At 40.1% G+C, this 23,272-nt stretch overlaps 1 protein-coding gene across 3 annotated transcripts; it reads left to right on the top strand.

The window, feature by feature from the left end:
* The first annotated feature begins 30 nt into the window (after window positions 1-30).
* LOC130187620 (uncharacterized) lies at window positions 31-8,435 on the top strand. Of its 3 annotated transcripts, none has more exons than XM_056405368.1 (6): window positions 31-389; window positions 1,642-1,694; window positions 1,994-5,100; window positions 6,451-6,597; window positions 7,145-7,217; window positions 8,009-8,435. In XM_056405368.1, the coding sequence occupies exons 3-6, from the start codon at window positions 2,004-2,006 to the stop codon at window positions 8,160-8,162; spliced, it is 3,471 nt and encodes a 1,156-aa protein (XP_056261343.1). In that variant the 5' UTR covers window positions 31-389; window positions 1,642-1,694; window positions 1,994-2,003; the 3' UTR covers window positions 8,163-8,435. The 3 variants fall into 3 exon arrangements, with proteins under 3 accessions (XP_056261343.1, XP_056261342.1, XP_056261344.1); XM_056405367.1 differs by having other exon boundaries at window positions 1,991-5,100; XM_056405369.1 differs by having other exon boundaries at window positions 1,991-5,100; window positions 7,137-7,217.
* The last annotated feature ends 14,837 nt before the right edge of the window (window positions 8,436-23,272 follow it).

Raw genomic sequence — 23,272 nt, 5'->3', positions numbered from 1 at the left:
CCTCTCCCGCTGCCACTCACTATATGTGTGGTCGTTGACTCTCGGATGATGCTGCCACGAATTAAGAAAAATAAAGACAACCAGAAATGTCAAACACAAGCACGAGTTTTCATATATAAAGTTAAGCTATTTCATAACCTTTCGGTGCCGTCCAGCGCTAAAAATAGGGCAAACTGCTGCTCTAATCTGTTGAAGATGACAGGAAAATCCCCACAATGTTCAAATTAGCTAAACCACTAGAAGCCATCTGTTTGGCTTATCATCCGCAATAGTTTCGCGCCACACCGAGGATAACAGGAACCACAGTCACATTAGCTAACCAGCTTACTTAACCCAAGTTACTTGGCTGGGTGTGTCAACTTTAATGCGCAACAAACTAATTCATAAAGGTTAGTAACGTGAATAACAATTAATAGATGGATAAAGACGTAAAATATACCTAGCTCCCTAGCTTCAGATAATGTCATAGGCAATAGCCGGAAGTACGGTTTAGCTAATGGAGGGTTTGCTTATCTCAATACCTCAGTAAGCTAGCTTGTGCGATTCGTAATGCTAAAGTCGTTTTATTTAACATACTGTAAATGGCCTGTAGTATAGTTGGTAGTTGAAGGAAATTAAAACCGACGTCTGAAAAAGCAGCTCATCTATGTATAGCCATTTTTACTCTTGCTTTAGCTAGCTAACTGGCCAAAGCTATTAGCTATCATAGAAAGTCAAGTATAAACAGAAGCTAATGTTAGCATCGAGCTAGCTTCAAAAGATTTTCTCTTGCAAAATTTAGCTAGGTAAATGGAAGCGAAAGCTGGGTGTGTGACACAAATCAGCCCAAACAGCAAATCAGCAGTTTAAAATAAGTTTTTTTTATCCCACAAAGAGATGGCCTGTTGGTATGAATTGTTGTGTAATGTTGAGTGGTGGTAGAATATCATGTGGTATTCAAGTTCATTTTGCTACAAAGCATGGATATGGCAGCAGGAGCATTATCATTTTATTTATTTTTTGTTATAACATTTTAGAGTGCTTGAGAAAAATAGGTGCAAAAACTTATATAGCAAATAAAAATACCCTCTTGTGTTTTAACATTCGTAAATGTGCCTGTGTGTGACAGGCTGGTCTGCCAGGTAACAGATGCATCACATATTTGATGCCCATACCCTGGTGTCCTAAAATGTTTCTTTCTAACAGTGCATTAATTTGCATGAGTATGAGAAGTGTTTTCTACTGAAGACATTTTGACATGTAGGAAAAGCACAGGAGTGAATCATAAAATTAGTGAGGGCCGAATTACTTTGGTTTCAGGTATTGTGCATGTTGCGTGGCTCACTGTCATACTGTCCTGGTTTACTGGTACACTTAAATAGAACAGAGCTGCTGTTAATGTTATTAATAACACCTGTGCTTTTCCCACTATGACAAGTCAAAATGTTTGCTGTGAAAATGGCCTATTGTGTTAAATGGTAACAAAGCTAACATTGTCAGGAACTGATGGGGGTTGTTTTAAGTAGGGAAGCATCAGAACAATGACAGTGCTATAGAGCCATTTCTGTATTCTGTACAGTGAATCAGTGTCATGCTGGTGTTACAAGCTGTTCTGGTATAGGAAATCCTCTCACTGCATATTACGTTGTTATGTCCTTTCAGAGGTTCACTGTGAGATTACTTCAATGTGACTTGAGCTGCAGATTTGTTGCAAGGTGAGTTACTGTAGCTATTATACAACAAAGCATATTCGCTATTGTGGAAATGCAGATGGGCATATAGACTACAGTACAGGCTGAAGTTTGCAAGACCGTCACCCACCAGCCTATTTTTGTTTTCTGGTCTGAATAGTCTTCTTCGAAAGTGGAATTGTTTTTTCTAGAAATAAGTAATGTATGTTATCTACATTTTTGACATGATTGTTTTCTTTTGATACAGTAACGTTTATTGATCTGAGCAGCGTGGCTTTCTGATGCTGTTCATGCTCAAGCGGTTTCTATTTTTGGTTTAGCAGATAGAAGAAAATGGATAAAATCACACACAAAGACACCAGTCCACAAAGAGAGGGAGAGCTAACTTCACCACTCTCTCCAAAACGGCCAAGGACGGATTGTACGGTGACAAACAACCAGTGTGGGAAAAGAACCATTGACTTTCCTGAGCTTTTGACATTTCGGAAAATGATTGGCTCCCCATCATCAAAAAATACCCTACAGAAGAATGTGGTACGAGTATGCACAGCAGAAAGTGAAGACATTCAGAATGAAAACCTTTATGAGCAACCACAAGACACTAAATTTATTGTCACCCCTATTACTGCACTCACAGATGATGTACACATAGGATTGTCTGAAGCCTGTTTTATCACTGCTGAGAGACAACTCCTACATCTGGGGAAAGATGAGCAGCCTCCACTTACTGAAACTGACAAGCTCAGCTCATGCCCGTCTGATGGTGCAGGTGGGGCATTAGCAGAGTCTCACACTTCAAACGACGCCAGCGCTGACACGTCCAGTCATCCCGGTTGCAAACGGCTGGGGAAATCACTTGAAGACGAGCCCCCTGGTGGTTGCTGTTTTCCTGTTGGAGATGACGAAGATGGGAGACAGGTGCAAAATAATGTCAATCAAATCCAAGCATTCACCCTTAGTTTAAGTGATGAAGAGGTCAAATGGCCGTCTGATTGCACTTATGAAGATGCTCTGCATGACGCAGGTTTCTGTAATATATGGAGCCAGAGAAGTAATCAGAAGAAGAACAAGCCGGTATTTAGTGAGAATATCCTTTTCAGCAAAGAAGAGGAAGAGGGTAACAGTCATATATCTCCCGGTGATTATGCAGACTCAAAATCATTTTACTCTAACCCAGAAGAGTCTGGGAACTTGGCAGAAGGTGTAAAAAATGAGGAAAAAGTATCAGAACTGCAGATTTGTGAGGATGAAAATGTTGCCAACTGTGATGGGGAAACAAAAGGCAACATTAATGAGAATGGCATGAGCAAAAATTCAATCCCTACTGTTTCTGAATGTGCTGAAGGATCAACTGTTTCTTATGATGTGGTATTAGCCAGAAATATTGCAGCTGTAGATGTGAGTGTTGAAGTTGATGACTTCTGTGAGGCAGAGGGAGAGAATGCTGCTGGCAATATGATAGCCAAAGCTTGGAGTGAGACAGCTGATCACACAACAGAGACTCCAATGCCTGCAAGAATCAGTCAAGAGCCCGCTGAAGGAGATAATGATCCAGGCCCTTTCGGTGTAATTGACCCTGCAATCTGGAGTGAAACTGACAGGGAGGGTGAAGAGAAACGCTGTAACTCTGAGAGTAGTGCAGGTGTAGAATTATCTCCATCAGTAAAAGTCTGCGAGACGGAAACGCTTCTTCCACTGTGTTCTGACGTCAGGCCATCACATGTGGTTTCATCTCCCGGCCAGACCAGGCAGTTTAATCAGCAAAGCACAACACAGCAGCGCAAAGATGAAAAAGAGGATTTATGTCAGTCGTGCACAGAACCACAGGCTTGTTCCATCCCCATCAACGAAACATACAACATGACTGGCAATGAAAGCAGCTGTCATTGGAAATCTAGTCCCAGCAGCAGTCCACACGGGCCCACGAAGCCTCCTCCTACTGGGGACGATAGACACGAAAGCCACAGTTCTGTGAGACATGAGTTGAAAGAGCAGGATCAGTCCAGCTGTTTTCCTGTCAGCCCTGACCACCTGAAGACACACAAGGTTGAATATTCACAGACTGAGACAACTAAGATAAAAGAAAGAGAGGATGTGACAAGTTTTGTGGAACAAATAAAAGCTGATGAACTTTGGAACTTGGAGAAAGCAAAGGAGTCAGAGGAAGAACTTCTGCAACAAAATGAAAAAAACAAAGAAAACACAAACGAAATATCAACCGGTGAATACATCAGTGACTGGACAGAGGGAGAAACTAGTGAATGCAACAACAGGTTAACTCTTATCAAAGATGAAGCAAAAACTGAAGAAAAGGAAGGAAAAGAAGTGACAAATGTTGGAGAAGAAATGAAAACTGATGGGCACGAAAATATTGGTGTGGAGAAGAATATTTTGGTGAAAATAGACAATGATCTGCAGCAACAAAATGAACACAAAACAGACATGACTGAAGTCTCACATGTGGGATCTGTCAGTGAATGGACAGAGGACAGCGAAGTAAGCCAAGTTAGTCAACTTGAACAAGGAGATAAACTCAGCCGTTTCCCTGATTACCAAAAAAGAGCTAAGACATTTATGGATGAAAATAAAGATGAACTTTTAGTCTTCACCATTCCTCCAACAAGTGATGCAGTTGTGCCATGCCAGCATGATCTCAGCCATTCACAAAATGTTAACAAGAACCCCACAGCCCTTAACTGTAATGACAGATTTTCCCCAGTGCCATCTGCCTTCACTTTCTATGATGGGGTGCCGGGGGGTTTTGACACTTTCGAAAAAATCCAGCTCTCACCAGACGGTGATGATGATGACGATGCTGCTGGCCTGGGCAGCAAGCCTCTCCTCACCAGCTTGCCCGGGCAGCTGTTGAAAACATCAGAGCGACAACTTTCCCACTCCATGCCAGGGGCAGAGAGTGACAAGTACGATGAGATACCAGGAGAGGAGGAAGAGGAGAAAGAGGCGAAGGAGGAGGTGGAAAGATTGGAGTGTCACATTGAGAACATGGTAAATGAAATTTTGAGCACTGATTCCACTTGTAATGAAATGCCAAACTTTATCTCAGAAGCAGATATTATTGCTTTCGCATGGCCAGAGCAACAGCCTCAGTGTAAATCAGCCTGTGATTCTGATGAGCACATTGAGGATGAATTCAACCCTCAGTTGGTGACCTCCACTGTTTCCACTGACAGTGACAGTCCATCTGATGTGAACGGCTGCCCTCAGTTTGAGATGAAAAAGCAATTCGACGTGGTCCTGAAAGAGCTGAACTTGTATTTTGACATTAGTATAAATGAGTTTTCAAGCGACAGTACAGCATCGACACCAGAGCAGTGTAGTGATACAGCTGAAGTGTTGGTGGGCGATGCCTCAAACTGCGAAGAACATATCAGCAGCCCAGAGCTGGGACACCACAGAGACACACCCTCAGGTAATTACAAATAATGAGATTCACCTTTACTGTACATGATATAATGAATAAATTTAGTCACTTCATTGGTCCAAGACTGGTTCTAGTAATATTAAAAGGGAAGTTGAAGCAGTAAGCACCATTAGAAATATTTCTTTGGCCATTCAGATTAATTGACTATCCATGTTTCATAATTTACAAAAGTCAGTTATATTTATTGTCTATTGACTATTTAATTACCATGACAAATTATATTTGTACTTAATTATTATTAAAAGACATTATTTTCTTGGTGCTGCTGACTGTTCTATCCTCATACAAACAACAATCACAATAAGTAAACTAATATAAATAAATAAATACATACATACATACATACATACATACATACACACACACACACATACATACATACACACACACATACACACACACATACATACATACACACACACACACACACATACATACATACATACACACACACACATACATACATACACACACACATACACACACACATACATACATACATACATACATACATACATACATACATACACACATACATATATACATACATACATAAATAAATAAAATAAAACAACTAAATATTATTACAACCTGAGCAGTAGTTCCCTTCACCACTAGACAAATGTAATGTCAGTATACAATATATAAATATATACAAATCATTCAAATGTAGTTTTAAAAAATAAGTTGTCTCAGTGTGCATGTTGAAAATCCACAGAGCAGTAGATAGTGAAAGTGAAATATTTCCTTGAACAAATCTTGAAATACGAGTCTCTGCTGCAGTGATAACAAGTCACAGAGCCTGGTCAAATATTCTAGCAGATAACCTCCCATAAAACCATAGCTTGCTGTTTTTACACTTCGTTTTTTTGTAGGCATTAAAAAAATAAGATATAACTTGTTCACTACTCAACCCTAGAGGTGTTGGAGGGCAGATCTTTTTTCACTGTGGACAGACCCAAGGAGGCTGTTTTACCCTGCTGCCGGTCTAAATGCTAAGATAAGCTAATCAGCAGCTAGCTGTAGCATCATATTTAGCATAAAGGCCGGAGAGTGGTGTCAATCTTCTCGTCCAACTCTCAGCATGAAAATGAACAAGCATATTTCCAAAATGTCACATTTTGTAACTATTTAAACTGATGTATCGCTACACCTTGCTACTATGAAAACAGTGCACATGAAATTCAGTCAATTTAGCAGTTTTCTCCTATTTTCTGAAAAGTGGAAAATGAAGCTGAAGACCTAGCTGTCAGTTTTTATTAACCTTCTTTATTGACACCATGATTATATTCAAATAATAATGCCAGGAAAATATCTTGTTCCATGTCTGTTGTCTAGATGGTGCTGATGAAGACTGTCTGGAAATGTGTGGCGGTAATCCAGTGGTTTCTTGTAGCACTGGCAGATGTGACAGTGAGCAAGAGGTGCCCGTTGGCAGCCAGATGTGCCAGGAGACACCCGAGTCCACTGCAGAGAAACACAGAGGTTCAGAAAGTTTACTCTTCTTAATTCAGTATATTTGTCCATTGTTCAAACAATAAAAGGAAAACACAACAAAACCCATTGAATCTTCAGGAGCAAAAGAAGCAGTTAACAAAGTTGAAACTAAATTTAAAGTAAGATAGTGGTTTGGTCACCCAGAAAATTTCAATTTCTTCAATGACAAGTCTGAAACACATTAAATAAAAATTTAATTAAAGCTAGTTCTTTCATTCCATTGTTTTCAGTCTTGTATAGTTAAAACACTGTTTTACCAGAGTGTTGTTAGGTTATAGGCTTTACAGGGTCTGCCAGGTTAATTCAGTGAGGAAATACAATTACTTTTATTGATTTCTTTTCAAATTGACACAGCTTCCTCTCATGAATGTTCAAATATTCATTTCCCTTTCTCAATACGCTGCAGTGGAATGATAACACCGCCTTGAATGCAAAAACATTGTTTAAGGGTAAACAGAGCAACAAATAAGACAGAATTAGCCGCTCCTCTCTGTCTCTCTCTCTGACTGTCAATATGTTACTTTCAGAGCCTCAGGAGATGGAGCAGAGGAGGAAAATGTGGTCTCCATCCTTCATGTGTCCACCATTCTTGGGAGAACTGAGCCTCAGTGAGTTTTTGTTGTAATGGTGGACAAGACTGAAAAGCCCCTGAGCATTTTGCTGATAAAATGGCTGGTTTTCTTTGGATATTTAAAAATGAAAAAAAAGCACCCTACAGAATCATTTGAGAGGTTTTCAACATTATTAATAATATCTTTATATTTTGTACTAGCTTCTGGGTTAATGTATAGATCAGTCAGTAAGACTGATCATTTTGACTTAATTTTTTACTATATAGGGACATTAAAATAAAGAAGTAAATTTAAAAAAGTATCAAAAAGAGACTGAAACAATATAAACATTGAAGTACACTGTGGCACATGAGCCTGCTTCTTCCAGTCTCCTCCTCATTCTGCTGGTCTCCACTGCTTATAAATCCGAGTGTGTCTCCTGCGAGTAAACTGGGATGAATATTTCAGAGGCGAGTCAGTCTAACAACCTGGATGTGCAATGTGTTCCCCTTGTCAGTTTGAGGGGAAAACATCTGTCTAATAGCTTGACTACTCTGTCTGCAAAGAGAGAAGCATTATGGTAATCTTGGGGAAAAGAGCATCAGGAAAAACAGGATGTCCATTTTTTGTTGCTAAATGTAATGAACCATTAACAGAAAAGAAAAGCCTGAATGCCCCGTGGGGCCTTTGGGCCTAAACAAATCCATACCCAATGTTCAGTGTAGAGTACAGGATGAAGTCGCTAATGATGCTGCTGTGAGTTACAGACCACAAGCTTCAGTGTTGGAAGGCATGCACGACTGATTCATGCTGTGCTGTTGTATTTATGTGGTGTTTTCGTTTTGCAGGACCACCAGAGCCGCACAGGAGACTCGAGCCTCTGAGAACATGCACACGGCCGATCCGGGTTGGACTTTCAAAGAGAGCCAAGACCAAACACCTACACCGCCCCCACCCTTACAAATGAACATTGGAAATGCAATCAAGGTTATGTGTGCATGAATGTTAATGAAGCTCTTAAAAGCCTCTTTTGTTGCCATGTTCAGTGGCTTAGATGTTGTTCTCTGATTTACAGTGTATTGTTCATGGTTTTCATGTACCTCTACTCTCAGTTTTTGTGAGTGGTTCTGGTTCCTGTACAGTTTAACTAGAAACTTTATTTAGAGAAGGTTAACTACACAAAATGTTCCACATGTGCACATTCACATGCACCCTCCCATACAATCCCAGTTTGCTGCTGTTTTCTCCAGCTGTAAAAATCTGCTGATTTTAAACATTTTCCCAATATTTATTTATTCATTTATTTATTTATTTATTTATTCATTAGCTTATTATCGAATATGTTTTATATACCAATTATATGTTTTTATAAAACACTATTTACTTATTTCGCACTGTATAAAATACCTTCACAATTATAGTCAGGTTTGTTACATAAATTGGTCCTTATGTGTTTTATTCTTGGAGTATTGTTACAATGTGCTACTTGTTCCTGTCATGTGTGGGTGTTTTTAGTCCTGGTAAATGAGCTGAGTGTGTTCTGTTACTGTACAATTAAATGGGTTCACATGTAGCCGTTGTAAAACATCCTTCAGCAGTTCTGTGGGAGGTTAGCTGGAGTTGAATTTCAAAAAATGTTTGCCCTAAGAAATAAATTATATTATATAAAATGCGTTTTTCATGTTCACACTATATATACTGTTTATCTATATATGACTCCATCTTGATCTAACCATAGCTCTAAGCTAATTAGTTTGATAAACAGGGAGCATTTTCTCACTTTTTTGATGTTGTTCGATCAGTTAGGAAAGACAGTGAATGTTTCTCAGCTGTCGGCTACATTTCCTGTCATCATGAGCAAAAATGATTGTTTGTTCTTTGAAAGATACACCTTTTATCTCATAATTAAATTCACTCTTTTTCAACAATTTGGGCATCCAAATAACTTCCTGCCCCTATTGAAGCTCAGCATAACAAACAGATTTTAAATTAATTCTTCCAGATCTTTAAACTCTGATAAGACTAAAGTGGGTGCTGAAAAGCTGATAGTGTCATAGAAACACAGTATACCTCACTTAAAGCTTAACTGGTTTCAAGATACAACAGGTACAGAGATACTGAACTGATGGAGTCAGCTGTAGGAAGACAAAGTGACATTTCAAGTTATAATAATAATATCGAGTGCAGTTTGGGTTTGTTTACCTGCCACTCACAGATCACAACAGGGATCTTACTCTTAAGTCAAGCTGTGTTTTCTCACACATGGAGGACAGGTTGGCAGCAGATTCACTGACTGCACCTATTTAAATTAATACCATATTAGCATATTATCAGTGCTTCCTTTTCATAATTGGGCAGCCCTGCTCCAAATTGGTCGGCTAGAAGTTAAAACAGAATAAAAGACCATTTGTTTTAGTCTTCAGTTGCCAGTGGCCTCCTCATTAAACCTGCCCACTGCTCTATTTGATGATCTTTTGTTCATTGCCTTGAATTTGTCTTTGTAATTAGGAGCAAAATGAAAAAGTATAAATTACATGCCACATTTTGTTTTGACTTTGTTTTTTGACTTTTTCTCTTAAAACCAGCTCATTTGCTGTTAGCAGGAGTCTCCTCAGTGTATTTTATCAAGACAATTTGTTGTATTCACTGATGTTTTTCAGGACTTTAGGAATAAGATTCTTATCATGACCTGATCACACCTCTGAATCAAGAAAGAAGGATTTTTTCAGTAAATATGAGAGTTTTGTTTCAATGAGCAAGGTGCCTCAGCTGGCAGATAGGTAAGCGCAAATCAAAAAGAGACAACGCCACAGTATAGCTTTCCAAAAATAATTGGATTCAGGCGCTACACATTCAATCTGCCTTTTTAATCAGGCAGAGTCTGTGATGGCTGGGGGTGTTGAATTAGATTTTATTTTGGTTGATAATGACTTTTTCAGTGCTACTTGTGTCTGAACGCTGTTGGCCCTATTTGTTTGCTGATTTGTTGCAGGGCTTAATCTTCACATAGATGTGGATATTTTCCCCCTTTTAGCTGAAAACTTATTCTACTCATAATGACAGTTTTTTATTCCTGCAAACTGCCAACTTCTTAATACATTATTCATATATCAATTTATATTATTCTAATAACTTAATGTTCCATTAATTGTCTTTAATGAATTCAGATTTCCATTCCCAGCTGCGAAAACAGCAGCATTTCATCTATTGTTATTTCTTATTGATTACACACAAGCCAGTAATCCTCTGCCTTTAGTAACACTTCACTTGAAGTGCAGTGGAGTGTGTTACCTATGCACTTCTCTTACATAACTGTCACATTTCAAAATTAAAGCATGATGAGGTGCTGCCACATGCATTTTCATGAGAGTGGGAAATTAATTTTAGACAGTTTTATAGTTAATGAACCTGATTATTATTAATATTAAAAGTCTGTTCTATTCCAAAAATGATTTTGCCTACATACTGTTGGTAAATTTGAAAGTAGACGTTTGTGAATTGGAAAATACACCAGCTGCTGCAGCTTGCAGATAAAAAGTTTGTCCATTAAGGAATCACTGTAATAAGCAAAATAAATCACCTGAGTTCACCTGAATGACTGTTATTAGGAAGTTTAGATTTTTATAGCATATTATTATAACATATTTATGTCCTTTCCACTGCCTAACGAGCAAAGCTTCAAATGTTTTTCACCTTCTACTTCATATTGTTGCCCTGAGGCAGCAGAAATAACCCGCAAACCCTCCTATTTATAGATATTTTCATGTTTATACATTGAAATCTGTGAAGAGAATTACATTAGAATGATCTTACATTTTTCCTTATTATACCTGGACTAACTAGCTAAGTAGCTCTACACTGCTTAAATGTTGTCTTCTGCCTGAAGGATCATCTGGTGAGGATGACTGTCTGGGACATGCAGCTTTAGCCTCAGTCTTTTGGCATGATACAAAAGTGTTTCGATGATAAATCTGCCACTGTTATCACTGTGGCAGAATCATGTGTCTTGCAAGAACAGAATGCGTGACCGCTATAGCAACAGTAACTATGGGGGGCAGGACTGATGGTTTTCAGACATATTTGATTTTTACTTAACTGTTATTCTCCGTCTGTTACCTGAAGGCAACACTGTGCAGTTCGGGTGTCATTAAGACAGTTCCATGTATTTATTATGGTGTAGCCAATCCCAGCTGACATTGGGCGAGGGCGTGGTACTTCCTGGACAGGTCGCCAGTATTTCCCAGGGCTGAGTCATTAACCTACATATATCATGCCCATTAATTATAAAATACATTATCATGTGCATTAAATACATTATCAGTAGACCCCAATTTAAAAAAAAGAAAGTGGGATGTTATTCCACTTAAAAACATTCCCTTTTACATTAGATGTGATATTAGGTTTCTTTTAGAGTGCTGCCTCTCTATGTCACATGAAAGAGACATCACAGCTTTAGAAACAGCAGAGACTTCAAAGACTCCAGTGGAGCCAGAAGTTATCTCTTTCTTCTTTTTAAGATCTTACAGAATTACTCCTCCCACTTCACACAAAAGCCTCACTGTATAATTCACTTACCAAGATCGTAGCATAACCCAGGGATCCAAAATGTATAACAATACCACAAATGAATCCTGACAGTGATTTACATTTCTGTATTTTTTAATTTTCCTCCCCACCACCAAAATTAAAGGGATTAGGAATGAACACATTTGTTTATTTTCATTAGCGAATGAAAAGACAGACATTATCCCAGCATGAGAGTCCAAGTAACATTATTATGCTTGTGGAGAGACCTTGAAGATGGAGACTACACACACCTCCTCCTCCCTTTACGCCCATTGAATCATGTGCATGGCCCCTCTGTGTAGGAAGAACCACCAAGGCCTATACTTAGAAACCTTGGAAAGTTAGAGGATAATTAATAGGAATCAGCCGATATGTCTTCAATATTTCAGTGGCTAGCAAAAGCAGTCATTACATGGCTGTGAATGTCTGATTTGTCTGTGGCCCAGGATACTTGCAAATAGGGAATAAAGAGAAAATGTGAGTGATTTAGTCATTAACAAGGAAAAACTGTTCAACAAACATGAAAATAATGGCTTGTTTTTCCTGTGCAAGGAAAAACACTACATCTTTATCTTCTCCACTGTCATTTTGAGTACACATTGGGGCCTTAAGGTATCCGTCTGTATCAAAAGGTTGTTTAGATTGTTGAGTGCTTCAGTACAGTAGCTGATGCATTATTATCACAGGAGGAGCTGCGATATCAAACCGTCTGCTGCAGACTAAAGCATCTTTCCAAAGCAAACACACACTCACACACATTACAGCACTGTATGTATACTCACTCACTCACTCACTCACTCACTCACTCACTCACTCACTCACTCACACAGACTAAGCCTGCATGTATTTGCTGCCTTTTGCAAATCAATAGCAATCACTGGGCCACAGTAGCAGAATCAGATGATCGACTTGGAGACTAAAAATACACTGGAATATCCATTGCCCCTGTACACTACTGAGTTCACTGCTGGACTGTAATGCTACCAAAGTGACCACAACTACACACTTCTAATTCCACAAATGTCATTTAATCGCTGTTTTTTCTCATAAGTGATACACTTCATTTTTAATCTGATGGGATATCACTTAAAAGCAGCTCTGACAGAGAGCCTTAAGTGGACCGTGACAAAAATAGTGCTCAGTAAAGGGGGGGCTCAAATTTAAAGTTGTCAAATCACACTTGATTTATCTCGCCCAAGCCTCAAAAGTGCTCCATTTTTGAACACTTGAAATATATCCCAACTGCTGTTTCCGTCCGGTCTGCCTGCACAGTAATCTCTGCCGCTTTGGTGCGGAGCAGAATGAAGAGTAGCGGGCCAAGAGGAAGGACAATAAGAGGATTTCACACTCGAGTGTTATGACACAACTTTGCGTTATTATTTTGCCCGCTCCTGGAAAGCTTTAATTAAATTGGCGTTGACTGCACAGGAGACCTGTTTGAGCACGACAAACAGCAGTGTTGGTAGAATAAACAGGATCCTCAGTGACTCATGACAGAGCGAAGATCAACTACAGAGTCACCGGTCGGGGTTGGGGGTGGGATGAGGTTGTGACTAGAGGAGCTGTCCTGAAGTGTTGTTAAAGGTCTGCACAGCGAACGGTCGAGAACAAAGTCAAACATGCCAATGCAGACAAATGTGTTTGTTTACAAACTGTGATGCCCAAGGATTTAAGAGTTTACTTAACCTTTGTTTGCTCGTTCAATACTTCCTATATAAAAAGACATTGAGTAGCTCACTCTGTAGTGAGCAGTACTCGCTCAGCATCACGGACAGATGCTACGACCCACAATGGAATTTTTTTTTAACTGTAAAACATGATGCGTTGCATTGTGGGATTGTTATGTGTCATGTACACAACTATTGTTTTCCATGTGGGAATTTTTGAAAGTATTAAATGGAGCATAGATATTAAAGTATTTAAAATGGCGGATTGTAAATATACTGCACTATGCAGTAAACAGGTGCTGGGTCTTAAAGTTACTTCAGTTAGTACACTCTTGTGCGATCAGTACAGTCACAGGCGTAGTGCATGCATTTCGTCAGTGGTAATATTGCCAAAATTTCCACCGCCTGCTTTGCTCACTTAACTTAAAAATAAACATTTCACTGTCCTGTGTGTGCCCCCTTTGTTATGCAGCATGGAAATTTGGCCACCATTGGCACCAATGATGTGTCCTCCTTCCTCAGTCGCAGTTTTCACAGGTTTAAAAATACAGTGGTCCCTCCCTCTTTGCTAAATCGCCATGATGGCGAAGGTACGAAGTGTCCAGCATTCCACACTCAATTATCTGACCATTTTGAGTGCACCATCCAGGTATGTGCACTGCATGTTGCTGTACTTAACAATGTGAACACACTCAAAACAGCAAGTGTGAGTATGGAAGTACGCAATTTGAGACACAGCAACAGAGTCACAAAACATACAAATGAATGTAAAAAACTGTATAAAGTGCCTATAAGCAGTCTTACAAGTTCACTGCATGTCAGCCTGTGGGAAATGGCTCTAATAGAGTCTTGGTCGCAATCTGTGCCAGAATATATCACTGTTGAGGCATGTTAAGACTCCTGTTGAATTGTAGCTCTGCATTGTAAATAGGTGCAAGCAGAGACGTGTCATCACTTTGCAACTTCAACTAGTGCATCTCAAGTTTGGAAAATGTGTCATTTCATGTGGTATTTTGATTGGATAATTTGTGTTATAGTAGGAGTTGCATTATGGGAGATTGGTCCTAAATGTTTGCCATTGTCGGAGTGTTGATGAAGCCTACATTGGCTATTGGTCAACAGGTCTCTCAATGAGATCTAAAAACAGCAGTTATGATTGACAGCCAGTATTACACCCTGTCTCTCTCAAGTTTCAGGGGCAGCCTAAAATCAATATTATAAAATCATAATTTACTTCAAGCCTCTGGAACCTGTTTCAAAAAGTATCCACTCATTGGTGTTTTGATGATGGTGGTGGAGAGTTCTGTCTGAAACCTTGCTCAAAAAACATATTGTTAATGCTGCGTTCACGACATCTGGGTTTGATGGTAGAGATATGAATGACTCCCATGTTTACTACGTTCTGTGAACTGACAATATGATACTATATCCATTAAATTTGGGTTTGATTACTTTGACAGCATGCGGCTGATGTAAGGCATTCATTTTTGTTTTTCAGGAACTTCTGTATTATCAAGCTCCAAGTCTGATATATCAGAGTTTTCAGAAAAATGTGAATTTCCATTGGTAATTAAATGTAAGAATACTATTAATAAGTAGGAATCTGGTAATAATATTAGCTCCAATATTATGTTAAGTCATGTCACTTTCCTACTTAAGGCACTTAGTGAGTACTCCTGACTTGTTGGGAAGCATCTGCACTTTAAGTTTGGGTTAGCCCAAAGGTTGTCAGTTATATAAGCAGTTGCAGTTGATTACAATTACGATAATTCATCTAGTTTTAGCTGAGAAGTTGCATCTGAAGGACATCCATTAGTCCTCTCTTCACACCTGGCAAACCTACAGTATACTGCTTCTTTACACAACTAACTGCTTGAGTGGTTTAAATGTCAAAAGGTCGTGAGTAGTGTTACCATTTTCTTTTGTACAGCTAAAGTAACAGCTATAACTTCTATTAAGTCATATACTCTACCTTCCTCAGAGGTGGTTTTGGATGGATGGAGCTAAATTATGATATTTCTCACAGTTACACTGCTTTGGCTTTGTAGGTCAGAACACAGGACAGTCTCTGCCATACAATAAATCATCATTAGGCTCCATAACATCGAGTGCCATTGTGGGCATCAGAAGAATCTGCTGCCGAACGATGAGGCGGATGGTTATTTTAGTGAGGCGAAGTCCAGATGAGTGTGTGGAGCCTGAATCAGGGCCAGGGCCAATCAGCTAAAAGAATGTAGGTGGGGCAATTTAGTAATGGCCTGAATTAACAAGTGCCAAAATCTCTCATAATTCCATTATGGTACTTCATTACGTACATGCTCCAGTACCATTTTAATCCACCCACACTCTGAACACTGGCCTTTTGTATCCCAGCTGTCTCCAGAGTTGAGTTCAGGCTTGAAGCTAAATGCTGTACATTGCTCTTCAGATATGCAAAATGTAAAAAAATAAAATTAATAATAATCATCATGCTGTTATACATTAGAATATGCGAGGATCTGAAAAGGATTTCATGACTTTGATTGGCAGACGGAGGTCTGCAAACTCAGTGCAGATGTTATAACACAATCACGTTGGGCTGATTAAACAAGAAGATATTCAAAGTGTGCGTTAGCGCTGAAGCACAGTCACTGAGCTGACATGAAAAAGAGAGGCTGTCATAAATTTGCTGAACCCAGTGACTAATCGCTGTCTGCCTCTCAGCTAACCCCACAGGCATGATGGGAGAGGGCATTAATCTGTGGAGGACTAGCTTGGGAATTTGTTCCCTCCTTTTTCGATAACTGCGGTTTGTCCTGTTAATCTGTTTTAAAAACAACACCTACTTTAATGAGCTGCTAATATTTAATGATATTAAAGAAGAGAAGTCACTTAGAGGTAAAACAGTCAGAGCACATCCTGGGGAGTCAGTCTATTTTAGAGCAGCTCCTGTGCACTGACTGCCATAGAAATTTGATGATGTTTTAAAATGGGATGAGCTTCTCTTCTTCTGGGGAAACTGCTTGATAAAGCCGGAGGGTTCAGCACAGCTGTGACCAGACTGAACAGAATATTGATGCTTTTTCTAAGCAGATATGCCAGCTCTCTGATTCTCATGCGCTGCAGCGATGAACGTTTCCAAAACAGTATTATCAAATATTTCATGGCTTCCATTTCACTGTACCAGTTAAATGGGCAATCTGTTTATTGTAGTTTTGTGACTTGGTTGACCAGTGAGGAAACACTGCAGAGCAGAAGCTTAAGGGTGCAAGCAGAGACAGAACTGCTTTGAGTGACAAGTGGGTGCTATCACTGTCCACTAGCAGGTATTGTTGTCCTCACTCATCATATCTGGCTTTTTAGCTTGTTCTCGTTAACTAGATAATTAGCCAACAAATGAATTTGCCTTGGGTTACCTTCGATCAAGACACTCAGCTGTGCTAAAGATGCTAATGGGAGTGTTTGCTTGTTAGAGTTATTAACCCAGCACACACCAGTGTATCTGCTCCACTCACGCCCCATCTCTTTTCCCATTTTTGGATTAGCAGGAAGATAGGCGGAGTCAGACACTGCCAAGATGGCGACAGCAGTGCAGCCCACTCTGAGCTTCAAAACCACTCTTCCTATGCATGACGTCAATGAGGTGACGTCTATCTTTATTTACAGTCTGCGTTTAATGCAAAGCCAAAATCCAGGTGTAAACAATAAAAATGATGATTGAATTCTGTTTAGCTGCTTGAGTTTCAGAGTTCTCGTGTTGCGCTCATTGTCACACTGTCATGACTCTTGAATACAAACGAGCCAGCATTAATGTTGTTAGAAACACCTGTGTTTTTCCTCTTATGACATGACTGATATCCAGGCAAATGCAGGTAGAAAGAAGATGTTTGTTGAGAAAGAAAATGTTCTGTATTCAGAGTTTTAGTATATATATAATTATATTAATTGATCATCCGATGTATAAATAGGAAATCAAAACCTGGAGGCACAGACATATTAAATCAGAGGGGCGACTGACTGTAAAAGTGTTTCATAATGTCTCCAGATGAAGCCTCTGCTGATAGGCTGACCAGGCAGGCTGTTTATTGTTACCAGCAGAGACAGACTAGATTTTGTTCTGAGATCAGTGTCGCTGCATGAGTCACATCAAAGAAAAGCTCCGTCCCCTGATTTTCAGTCGCATCCCAGCCGATGCAAAAGTTGCTGAGGTGGCACAGTTAAGAAACATGCGCTAAGCAGCGCAGCAGTATAGATCCTGATCTTGATCAATGATGTTTGATTTGTTCAGAGCTACATTATACAGTATCTGTTGCTCTGTTTTAATTCGACTGGCTGGAGGCCTCGGAGTCAGCATTCCCCGTGGTACTTAATTAGGTGTATTTATTTCAGCTGTGGGAGAGAGGGGGAGCGGAGGGGGAGTGTGAGGGTGTAGTCCGTGAAATGATTTATAGTGCATTGATCTTTCAGATTATTCTCATTTCACACAGACCCCCCCTGGTTCACCACGTGACGTCTCTTCCCTCATTGATCTCCAGGGTGCTGTTCCCCCACAGTCATGATGAAACCGCTCTGGACACTTGCTGCAATTGTTGCTGCTGCCTGCTTTTTTGTGAGAACACACGGTAATGATGGATATATACATACTGCAGTTTTTTCCCGTACACTGTCATTCCAGTGCAGATGGCAAGCAGAGACAGATGAGATAGTGTGGAGAGGTGAAAATGACTGATTACAAGTAAGAATAGGAACATCGCCGCCGTGTTGCATCAGTCTGGGAAATTTAATGCTGGACAGTTTTTGTCACTGTCCACGAAAAATAACTCTATGCATGAATTCACTTCACAATTTATAACTGAAGCGTTATCTCTGGCTGCTGCACAAACTGACTTTTATTTGAGAGAGAGACTCTTTAATCTTTGGGCCTCCCCGCTGGGAAACACTTCGGCTACATAACCAGCCTGTTTCACTAAAATACCAAAGGTTTAAGCTGTTCTGAATGGTCTGACCCAGTCTGTGTCCAACTTAATGACAAAGCATTTCACAGCTTAGAACCAACACCAGACATCTGGGCATCTACAGACTGGGGCTGTGGGAGGGGGCACCTGCATAGAGAAGGAGATGTAGAACATGTCTGACATGTGGCATATTCTTATTTAGTTGTGATCAAACTGTATTATATTCATGTCAAAACATATTTGCTGTTGCACATTAGTATTATATAAACATCGACGAGACCAGGTTGCAAATAATTCCTTGGTAGGAAACGATTATTCCTGTTCCACATGAAGAAATGATGTTGTTGGTTCATCAGACTGTGACAGAACTCAGCAGGTAGACAGACAGAAAACAAACATAAGTAACAGCTAATACAACAACAGTCACAGGCTCATTGTTGGCTCATGTGTTACCAGCAGTCACAGTTTTCTTAAATATGAGCTACTATCTTAAAGGTCTCACTAATTCAATTATTGAACCATTTAACCATTCGATGGCGATTCATTTTTGGTTTTCCTGATCTACATGCTGTCCACAAACAAACACTAAAAACACGGGTGTTTCACATTTATACAAGCGAGATGAAACCTTTATCGTCTCTACAGGCTCTCATGTATGGTAGAAAAATAGTTGAAGCTGTATTTCTCTCTGTCCTGCATGGTGATGTAATATATAGACATGCTGCTGTTACCACCCTGAAGCTGTCAGATGCTGTATACCACTCTGCTCTTAGATTTATTACTGGGGATGCCTCCAGTACCCGTCGTTGCACTCTCTATGAAATGGTCCTCTCTCTCTGTCAGACGAGATCAACACTGGTATATATTTATTTACAAAGCTCTCTCAAATAAATAAAGTAAGTAAATTACTTCACTAAAAGGCCTCAGTGTAAGTGCTTATTAAAGCTGCTCTCAGGATGGGATCACACTGCAGGATCCTCTGGTCAACTTGGAAACACTGCTTTTAGATTGTGTGGTCCGGACTCGTGGAATAACCTACAACGCATCAAACATTGATTCCCTGATAACAATTTAGAAATAAGCTTTTAAATGTCTTTGAATGTAACTGTTTTGATTAGGAATTGATTTTTGAATTTCTGCTGTTTGAAAAATGAGGGTCACCCCTCAATGAGAAAATGAATAAAGGTTGAAGATGATGATGATTTCCCATCACTCTCTCATTCAAACAGATCATTCATTGATTGTACCAATCAGGGATCGGATAAATGCCACAGCTGCGCCAGTGCACCTTCATTATGATCATATGTTCTGAAAGTGCTGGAACTGATTTCAGACGGACAACAACAACTACTTTCTTCAGTAGCTTCAGCCACCACAATCACAGCCTCCCTAGGTGTTTTGAGCGATTCAGAACACCTAGGGAGAATCTGTCTCGACTGCGTTTAGAACGTTTTTACTCTTAGTGGCACGATATCTTGGCTTGTGCAGGTAAACAGAATAACCTGCCTTCTCCTCAGTTTCATATTCTACTTTTTTCTCCTTTTTCCTGCAGCCTCACGCTCCCCCGCAGGCCGTCCTGTCATGAGGTCTGTACTCCAGTATAGCGTGAAAAGGTTTGACCGCTGCAGGGGGGGAATGTCAATACTCCGACCCAGGATCACGCCTCTTCAATCAGCCGTCTCACACATCTCTTCAGGGATTACCTGATTTATCACAGAAAAAAAATCGGCAAATACGTCTAAATCATTGAGAAGCAGGGAACCCCCTTCCACAGAATAATATTGATGTTTTTGGAATTGATGTCTGTGTCGGCATAGAAGCTAATAAAGAGCTATGACCTGGATGGAGAATGAAATGCCAGGGAAAATAGGGGTGTAAGTGCTACTGATGACATATTATGGTGGATCGGGGGGATAAGTATTATTGTCGTGGTTTTGAGTTTCAGTCTGCTCATTCATCCTTTCATTCATTCAGTCCAGTTGTTTATGCACATTCATCCTCTGCCACCTGCCTGCTTTTCCAGCCAGTAGTATCACCTGACCTCACCCTCCTCCCCACTCACCTGTTTCCTGTTTCCTCATCAGCTCCGTAGTACATACACAGGTCTGTTTCCCACTTGCTCTGCCTGATTGTATTTGCGCCATGCTGCTTTTTTTTCTTTTTTTGGGGGGATTTTTGCTCAGCTCAAACTTTGTCTGCTTGGATTTTTGCATCCTTGTTTTGTTTTTTTCTAGGTAAAGACTCTTTTACATCTGCCTCCTGAGTCGTGCTCTTGGTCCCTTTTTTCAGAACCGTGACAATAATGAATTAGAAAGATGAAAGAAAGAAAAAAAAAAAAGCTTGGATGGATACGACAGTTCATAGATGAGCAGATAAAACGGCCTCTTTTGCAAGAAACTGTGGCAAAAACAAAAGCTCCAGGATCATCTCAACATTTGTATGAATTCACAATGAGAACAATAGATAAATCCAGGTTAGACAATAATGTGTTGGAGTGGCGTGTTTTAATGCGAGGAGTTGAACTGAGATTTAGACTGCCATGTTTTGTTTTTTTTTCAACTCTCCCTCCTTTCCAGAGAAAGGGCCATGAGGGAACCACTGCTGCAATGCAGCAAAGCAAATCGCGAGAATCTGTTAAGTGTTTGTGATTGCAAGACGTTGCCTCTCCCTTGTTTCTCTTTCTCATTTTCACTTTGCCTTCTCTCTGATTGACTGTGGTCAGACATTAAAATAAATACTCATGCTAAATGAGGAGATTGGAAGAAGAATCTTTTTTAGATTGTTATTGATTTAAAAATGATTACTAAATCCACTTGTCCACTTCATGTAATCATGTATCTTCAATTTTTCCATCAATTCAAGGAACTGATTAGAAAAAACACAATGGCTGTACCGCAGGAGTTCACCGAAAAGACCATTATTAACACACAGAATTGAGCTGGACGCAATTTCAACTCACTGCTCTGTTGAGCTGACGTAAAGTACAGCGTGAGCTGAGGTACAGATCAAGGTTGTCCTTTGTTCCCATCAAGGTTCATATGTGATAAAGCACCTTTACGTCTGTCACCTATTGTATTCATCCAGAGGTATCGCACGTCCACACTCCTCCACAGCTTTCAAATGTACTGTGCATACAAATTATACAAACTTATACAAAAACTGCTTCATAGACTCATGGCTCAGCCAAAAAAAGAAATGTCTGACTTACCGTACGGAGAAGATAAAGAAAATATACAGTACACAGCATAATTTGGTTTTTCCTCATAGTACCTCAAACTGTAAGTTGTGTTACATAAAAAAAATAAAGCATTACCTAGAGTATGTAAATGAAGTTCCTTCAAAGATACATATACACAATAAGAATGATATTCTGAACAAATCCCAGACCTTAGCTTTAGCTTAATATTAGCAGTTATTAGCCTGATTTGCCGTGATGATCACTGAGCAGAAAGATAGGCGACCTCTGTTCTTTATTTTCCAACCCAACAACCAAAGCTGATTCCTCATATGTGAAAAACCGACTTGGCAGTGACGTTCTGCTTCTCAAGCCTCGGTCCACAAACATTTGAGTTTGCTAACGACGCCAAATAACCTCCTCTTCCTGAACCAGACTGACACATCCAGCAGTCAGGAGGGTGGGAGAATTTGGCTGCGTGTCAAAATCAGTTACTCTTTCCTTGACCCCAGTCAGCTGAGGCTGCTGTGCCTCCATGTGCCACACAGAGATAGTCAATAATTCTCTCCTCGTTCAGCGCTCTCTGTGGCAGCGGGGAACGCGGTGATGGAGAGCAGAGAAGAGAAAAGCTCAGAGTTGTAATGGTGTGTGTATAAACAGGTGTGCAGTGTATACCCATCTCTGCAGGAGGGAATTTATCATATACCTATACGAATATAGCCACATACTGTATATGCATCGCTGTTCATCTTCCAGAGCAAGACTGCAGCCGATCATTTCACAATTTCTCATGAATCCGTGGTGATTGTTGCGTATTCCCCAACTTTAGCCTTCAAGGCAGCGCCTACTCCGAGGCAACTCTGACCTCACCTGATGTAATTCTGACATACTGTATACTCAGTGTTTTGTTCTCCGCTCGCTGCCAAGAATAACATCTGGCTCTTTAGTTGCTGAATGCATTAAGCCAGTGTTGTACTGCCGTAAGGGTCTGTTAGTTTCAGTGTGGCATAAATTTTGTCATCAGAGGCTGTCTGCGAGGTTCAGGTGTGGATGGCCACATAACCACCAATATCTTAATGTCTGCATGCTACAAGGGTACCAAAAGAAAGATTGCATGGATGTCACCAGTTTTATTTGATTCGTAGTGCGAATGCACAGGATATACTGAGGAGGATCTACTGCATGTGAGGAACATGTCCTCCAAGTGGAGAATGAATGAAAACAACTATGCGTCCATGGTGTCCGCAGCTGTCCATGTACACCTCCGCAAGCCAGTATAACTGAGGCCTTACTGTGTTCACTAGCTAGGTGCTAACGTTGCAGAGTGGTGATGGGTAGGTTTGTGTACAATCGTTTTTTGCTGAAATAGCGGAGTGGAAAAAAGTGAACCAAAAAAGAGTAAAGTTAAGGCTGTAAAAACGAAAGACTGAGCTCAGAGATGCTAAAATGCTCCTAGAAAAAACAGGAGAGCGACAAGCTAGAAAGACACTGGTGGCTGATGCACAGCAAAGGGTTCAGTGCTGCTGATCAATACCACTGTTAAAGCCAGATCATGGCTGCAACATCCACACGGTCACAAGGTTCTGCATGATGTAAATTTCATGTGGAGGTTTGCACACCGGTGTGCCGAGTGCACATGTGTTAGAGAAGCAAACTGCATGCTTGCCATCCTTGGTCCTGTTCTTGTAAAGCGTTAAGCTGCGTTTTTTTTGCCTTTGTTGTGTTGTTCAGCCATATACAAGAAACAGAGGTCCAAGGCCTTTTTCTTGT

Source organism: Seriola aureovittata, chromosome 19, assembly GCF_021018895.1.
Source record: "Seriola aureovittata isolate HTS-2021-v1 ecotype China chromosome 19, ASM2101889v1, whole genome shotgun sequence".
In the NCBI taxonomy this organism is placed as follows: Eukaryota; Metazoa; Chordata; class Actinopteri; order Carangiformes; family Carangidae; genus Seriola; species Seriola aureovittata.
The sequence above is the reverse complement of the archived record's forward strand: the minus strand, read 5'-3'. Positions and strand labels throughout refer to the sequence as shown.